The sequence below is a fragment of the Canis lupus genome, chromosome 22 (assembly GCF_048164855.1).
Source record: "Canis lupus baileyi chromosome 22, mCanLup2.hap1, whole genome shotgun sequence".
Lineage (NCBI taxonomy): Eukaryota > Metazoa > Chordata > Mammalia > Carnivora > Canidae > Canis > Canis lupus.
In genome coordinates, this window is record NC_132859.1 from 29302084 (window position 1) to 29309895 (window position 7812).

Consider the following 7812-nt stretch of genomic DNA (forward strand, 5'->3'; position numbering starts at 1 on the left):
TAATGTTGCTACAGTATTATGTAGTAGTTTATATTTTGAGTGTCAGAATTTAATTTATAACCTTATAAATGACTAACAATGTAATTTTAGAAGCATTAAGGATTTGAAGATGTCAGCCGTACTTCACTGAGTTTTATGGGGGGAAGTATTTGAAAACTTGAGAACTTTAAGGAATCATGATGGTCTTGCAGTATATAATGTTTATAATAATACTGAATTCTTCCATAACAAACAGTATTTCTGTCCTTGTGGCCCTACAGCACTTTTGTTTTCCCTGGCCTCGAAATACTGGTCCATTTCTCCTCCTCCAACATTATGCTCTGTGTATCATACTACATGAACAACAGTATGGTATTACCAAGTTAAAATTATCCTGATGATACTTTGTTTGAGATTGTGTTATATAATGACTTGAGTAGAGGCCTTTTGAAGTGTCCATTTTTTTCCCCATTTGGGAACTGTTTGTCTATTCAGATGTTATTTAAGATATCCCCAAAATAGTGCCACATATCTTTCATGAACTTCATGTAGCAAATGTTTCAAATATTTACATGACCGGAGATTTTTATTAGATGTTGGGTATGGAAAAGAATAGCTAACAGTAATTTCTCAAGAAAACTTCCAGTCTAAAGGAAAAAGATATAAATCAGTGATTATAAAAAGTGTGAAAATGTTCATTGCACAGAAGTGGGAGCTATAAAAAATGGGTGATGATGGATGGTTTCTAAGAGGAGTTGAGTGAATTGATCTTTTTTTTTTTTTTTTTTTTTTTGAATTGATTGTTCTTGTTCTTTGTTAATATGATTGGGATCCTTTCTCCTCCCAGCATAGCATTGAAAACCTGGTTATTGGCAGTGTGTCGGAAGGCTGTTGACTTTAACATGTTTTAGCCAGTTTAAAGAATTCATTTTTGTCTGGACTTTTTTAGCCTTTGAATTTTTTTTTCAGTCTTGCCTGTTACAAATAATATCTTTTCTTAAAAACCTATTTTTTTATAAGGATATTTGAAATAATAATGGTGATAGTGGATATTTTTGTTTGGTTTCTAAATTTAGAGACTGATTAAGAGCTTTACTATTAAAATGTTAATTTCAGGCTTACAGATAGAATGGACACTTGATAAACTTTAAGGAAGAATCCTACATGTGTATTAGGAATGGATATTGCCTCAACTGCCCTTTTGTAATTTATTTAAATATATGATTTTTCTTTTTTAGCCTGTTGGTCAGTGATAGCTTTGTGTTTATAAATCTACTTGGTCATGGCTGTTATTTTAATGTATTTGTTGAAATTTCTTTGCCTGTATTTTGTCATTTTTGTACATACATTTATAGAAAAGAGTAGTATCATTTTGTGATATCTTTTGTGTTCAAGAATCAGATTATATTTCCTTTAAGGCAGCATAACTGATAGATATATTTCTGAGCCTAGGGTTGATTTATGTCAGTATAAATGAATGTTTTTCCTACCGGTATATTTTGTGGTCATAGAAAAGAGAAAACAAAGTCTGAATGCAAATTGTAATCCAGATTTTTCTTTTTTAAGTTGCATCAAACTGTACTTGAGAAATGGCTTATATTTTGTGATCCCATTTTTATCTCCTTTTCATTTTATGGAAAAATACAGTTTTAGAGACTTAAAGTGTTTTGAAATATTTTTTTGATTTTGCAGGAGAACCTTTCATGACTGAAAAAGAGATATAGTACTTTTTTGGAATCCTTTACCATATATACAGGATTTAAGAAAATGGATATTTTTGCTAATTTTATATGTTAAAAAGGGTTGATGAATTAGAATATATTTTAATTATGACTAGCCACTTCTGAGAATTCACAAAACTATTAATTAGAAATTGCTTAAAATAAATTTCCAATTATGATGTTTGCAAAACTGAGGTTATGGTTGCTAGTATGAAGCCAGCAACCAGTTGACCTAATAGAAATACTGTGAAAAATAAATGTTATATTTAATGTAAAAATAAATGTATATCTAATTAGATTTAGCTTATTCAGCTCATTTGACATTACTAGATAAACTGCAATTTACAGAAGTGGATCATAACTCTCTTGAATGATAGGACAGAGTTCTAGACAATTTTATGACTTTAATTTCACGCCAGTTTAGGAGAAAGAGTTCAGTATCACACCTAGAGCTGAAAATAAAAGGTAGGGGCATACTAACATGAATGATAGAGCAACAGGGCCTTAACTACTGAAGCTAATGAAGGAAAAGAACTAACGTGTCAGCATGCTACTAAGAACGGCTATATGTAGGTCTTGTTCCCAAGTATCTTTGTTTTAGTGCAGTGGGCAACACTTTTTTAAAGTTCAAATCACTTGATTATAACCTGTTTTTTGGTAAATTGATGGCGTTTCATTTTTTGTGAATATCTATCTCCGTGTTTTTCTTGATGTTTATTCCTAAAACTAAGAGGATCATAATGGGCATTCTGTAAGATTGGACAGCAACTTCTTAGCTTTAAAAACAATAATATCACTCTAAAATACTTTCTTGGGGTGCCTGGCTGGCTCAGTTGGTAGAGCTTGTGACTTGCTCTTGGGCTTGTGAGTTCAAGCGCCCCATGTTTGGCATAGAGATTACTTTAAAAAAGTATACTTTCTTGTTAAAAATCTGAGAAAAGAACTGATAAAAAAAAAAAAAGCACATGCAAAATTTAAGGATTGAAACAGCTAGGAGTTAATATTGAGTGTATAGTTAATAAATTAAGTCCAGGTTGAGATCATAGCAGTTCTAAAAATTAAAGTGCTATGTTTTGAAGGGAAAATATCGTAACAAAAAAATTTAGTGATATAGGTCTGGAACTAATAAATCCCCAGATTATGCCAAAAAATATCAGGAGAATGGAGGAGGGGGCATTGTGTTGACAGTGTAGATGGTAGTTACAGGTATGCCAGTCCTTTCTCTTCCACCTACCTCCATGCAGTTTTTCAAGAATATCAGTATTTTTCTTAAATTGTTTTAAAGTTTTAAAATTTCAAATTTACAGTGTGTAAAGCAATTTAAGAAATGTGTATTAAACTTACTATTACAATAAACTTATTAAGAGTGTAGAAAAATCTTTGAATCTGTGATTTTAATCTAAAGGTCTTACATAAGCATATATGTGTATCAAGCTCTAAAGCACAGATCTTTGAAGTATCACAAGCCACTATTAACTGTGTATATGCAATATGTCATGTCATGTTTCCAGGTGTTTTCTGTATTATGAAAATATTAGGGGAGAACTGATCAGCTTATTACAGATATTTTCTTCTTTCAGCTGCTTTTCTAACCCAAACTGTGTGTCTTGATGATACAACAGTAAAGTTTGAAATATGGGATACAGCTGGTCAAGAACGATACCATAGCTTAGCACCAATGTACTACAGAGGAGCACAAGCAGCCATAGTTGTATATGATATCACAAATGAGGTAAGTAGAAATGTATTCTACATTGTAACTAGTTTGAATATACATTTTTGATACTCAATTTTGATTAAAGATTTTTTAAGACCCTTTTTTTTTGGTAGCCAAGTATGACATTTCTGCCAAAGTTTTTATGAGTTTAGAAGAGCTGATTAAAAAAAAGATTAAAGTGTCTCAAATAATACAATAGTCCTAAGATTTTCTTTCCAAGAGTCACATTGAAGAGTCTTTAAAGCCTTGTCTTACAAAGACACTTCCTAACCATTTTTTGAGCCTGTGCCAAATAGCTGTTTCTTTGTTTCCCAAGGAGTCCTTTGCCAGAGCCAAAAACTGGGTTAAAGAACTTCAGAGGCAAGCCAGTCCTAACATTGTAATAGCTTTATCAGGAAACAAGGCTGATCTTGCAAATAAAAGAGCTGTCGATTTCCAGGTATGTTTGAAGGCACATATGTATGGTAAATTTTTCTTCTGTATCTACACTTGAATTAGTTACAATTTTAAAGCCATGTGAAAGAATAGAAAACAAATTTTTGTGCAAATGTGGATCTACTATATGTAATATGTTTCTTATGATAAATCTGAATTTTTAAATGTCTTTACATAATTGTGTATATAAATTGATTCAAAGATTTTGTTGAGCGGGGTGCCTGGGCAGCTCAGTCAGTTAAGCATCTGACTCTTGGTTTTGGCTCAGGTCATGATCTCAGACGCAGAGACTGCTTGATACTCTTTCTCTCCCTCCCTCCTACCCACCTCTCTTAAAAAAAAAAAAAAAAAAAAAAAAAAAAGATTTTGTTGACCTAAATAATTATAAAAGAAGTAATTGTTGACAAATAGTGCAGAAATATATAAAGCAAAAGGTGATTGCCTCCTACCCTAATCCCTCCACCCCATACATATTTTAGTATCCCTTTTTATTTATCTGCCAGTATTTATATCAGCACATATATACATAACCACATATACATATACAGCTTACACATATGTGGTTCTTAAATAGGCCTTCAAAAATAAAGGCTCAAAAAACCCACTTTATATGTTATTTAATATAGCTAACCAAGAATGTTCCCTGCTACAAAATAAAGTACAATTACTTAAAAACAAATGTCTCTAATTTAAACTTTCCCTTTTCTCTTCCTCTTCAACCTCTCAGAGAAGTTTGTTGTGGCATATATATATATATATATATATATATACACACACACACACACACATATATATATACGTACACACACACACATATATAATGAATGATAGGGTAATTCTCTTTGATGATGGCTATGATGGAATACATAGACTGAGAAAGGGAACTAATATTTCTTGCACCTTTAGGTAGTAAGTTGAGCAAGTTGCACCTGTGATTTTATTTAATTCTAGTTATTGTCATGTGGGGTATAATATCTATTCTCTAAGATGGTTATCTCCCCAGCATAGAGTGGGAAGTAAGATTAAGTTATAAGTTACAGTCAAAAGTGGCCTTCTCACATAAGAGTTCAAAGGAACCTCATTTTTTTCATTAAATGGGAAAGATGATTGGTTGCTCTTCACACAACTGTGAGGATCAAAGGCAATAATACATGCAAACTGTAAATCATGACAAAAATGTAGACTAGTAATATAATTTTTAAAGGAATGATTTATGACATACTAAGAATTAAAATATAGCCATTAGATATTTGGATTCCCTTTGACTTCATTGAAAGTAATAAGCATAAATAAAATTTGCCATTGAGATCAAAGAGAATTTTATGTTTAGAATAGACAGTTTTCCAACCTCTGGCACTTACTATTTGAAATCAAATTTAGTGTGAGCCTAGGTGAATCAGAATGGGGATACTGCAGGAAGTTAAGGCAAAAGAACTGAAAAGGTATCCTACAAAAGATCTCTTACCTCTTTTACCTTAATTATTATATATTTGCTAATTCTAGGTAATCAAGTTGGAGTAGTAATGAGGAAGCCTCTTATTCTATAACAAAAATAAGTCAGCTATAGTATGTGCAAAGGATATATATCATATTTTTGTTTTATAAACAGGAAGCACAGTCCTATGCAGATGACAACAGTTTATTATTCATGGAGACATCAGCTAAAACATCGATGAATGTAAATGAAATATTCATGGCAATAGGTAAGTTTTTTAATGTTTTTCCAAGCAGTAGATATAGGCAATAATACTTACACTGTAGCATATTTGGTTTGACTGTCTTCTTTTTAAAAATTCTTACTCTGGGCAACCCCGGTGGCCCAGCAGCTTGGCGCCACCTTTGGCCCAGGCTGTGATCCTGGGGACCTGGGATCAAGACCCACGTCGGGCTCCCTGCATGGAGCCTGCTTCTCCCTCTGCCTGTATCTCTGCCTCTCTCTCTGTGTCTTTCATGAATAAATAAATAAAATCTTTAAAAAAAATTCTTACTTTTTTGGTAAATAATTTTGAGAAGTATTTTTAAAAGTAATCATTTTTTTTTAATGATTCTACTACTATTCTAGATCCTTTCCACCAAGAATTACTTTGTTAGTAATGTTAAATTTGAAAGACTGTTTATTATCTATTAAGTTGTAATACTTTTCAGTTTAAGTCTCTTCTAGGTAAATTGAAAGCCTGGACTTTGAGCTAATAGTTCAAGCAGATGGATTTTCTAAATATTTCAATGAGAAATTTGGATAAATAAGTTTTTGTATTAGATTATCTTTTTTACGTGAAAGGAAGATAAGCTCAGAACAATATTTATCAGCATAACATAAAGACATAAAGAGATTACTTTCTCACTGATCAGTAACTATTTTCATCTCTATTTTGCCATGAATAAACACTATTTTTGTTTCTCACATTAGTTTTAAATCACTGATTATTGACAAATATAATGCAAATATTGTAACAAAATTTCAAATTATTGAGGCACAGAAAGACGGAAAATAAAATAACATGCTTCATATTACCTCTGATCATTTAACCTATGCAGTGCTCTTACCTTTTCCCTAAGGTAATTTTATGTGTTAAGATTGTGATTCCACGTTTGTTGATTGTAAGTAATGAAATTGGAACACTAATAAGGAAGCTTCCTATTTTCTGTAACAAAAATAAAAGTATTTCTCTTGATCCTAACCTCCTTTCAACAATCTTAAGGTGAGGATTCTGTGAGAATTGGCTACTTGGGTGGCTTTTGCATTTTACTGTGTCTGCACTATTTATGCACCAAGCACTCTTCTCATTCCAAAATATGTTTATTATATGGCAATGATTATTAACTAGGGTGCCCACAAACTTATCCCCAAATAAGAAATAGTCCTTTTATTGAAGTCATACAAATTAACCAATTAACAGCTGATTCAGAGGCTAAAGAAAATATAGTAAATGCTACAAGTACTGTTAAAATATCTTTCACTAGATGAGAGAGTTTTAATGGTAGCTCATTTAGGCTCATTAGGAAAAAAAATTGCCTGTTGTGTAAAATATTTTACTGAAAAACTCAGGCTTAAAGTTTATTAGGGAAATACTTGTGGAGGATTATATGACAATGTGCTCTTTTTATAAATAGAACACAAAATTACATTCAGAACCACATCTGAAAAGCCAGTAACAGAAATCAAGGGAATAATAGCCTCAAATCAGGCTGAATGAACTTTAAACTTTTCTGATAGTACTAAGATACCACCAGATGGGCTTGCTTGCTTATTATTTTTTTAAGTAATCTGCATCTAATGTGGTGCTTGAATATATGACACGGAGATCAAGAGTCACACTGTACTGATTGAGCCAGCCAGGCACCCTCATATGGACTTTATCCTTTTATTTAGATGTGCTGGTAATATATTTTTCCAATCAGAAGATAGCCTACATATTAGAACTTTCAGTTATTTTTCTGAAATTACAATGTTTCTTTCCTTGAAAGAAATACCAAGCATTAAATTGAATTGTGGCCTTTCTAGTTGTTTACCAGATAGGTAACTTAGATCACACAGTACAGTACACTCATTATTTTTACTCTTGATGATTTCCTGTAGAGAATATAGTCATTTAGTAGGAGAAAGTCTACAATAATTTTATAATCTGCTTTCAATTTGATAAGATTTTGCTTACATGACTTCTTTCATTGCACATCTTCATTAACTTCATTTGGATTTTTAGCCTCTTAAGATCCTAATTCAGGGGCAGATGGTAAGCTCCAATTGCCCATATACCAAACAAGTAGTACTAGCTTTACTTTGGTAATATTAAATAAGATATGAGATAGAGATAGAGGGCTGCTTCTGAGACTTCTAAGCTGTATTTTAGTTTATTTTCACACAGTATAAGTTTACCAAATAGAAGCTTAAAAGTTCCTTATTCTAGTTTATTTCCTTCAACCTCGTAATTTCACTCAGATCTAATTACAGAAGACCCATTG

General features: G+C 31.9%; 1 protein-coding gene across 1 annotated transcript in view; it reads left to right on the plus strand.

The window, feature by feature from the left end:
* Positions 1 to 7812, plus strand: part of RAB5A (RAB5A, member RAS oncogene family) — a 29005-nt gene that overhangs the window by 18405 nt on the left and 2788 nt on the right. The window contains exons 3-5 of the mRNA XM_072792938.1: positions 3281 to 3432; positions 3734 to 3856; positions 5462 to 5555. Of these exons, the coding sequence (XP_072649039.1) occupies positions 3281 to 3432; positions 3734 to 3856; positions 5462 to 5555 (369 nt within the window). The remainder of the gene's footprint in view (positions 1 to 3280; positions 3433 to 3733; positions 3857 to 5461; positions 5556 to 7812) is intronic.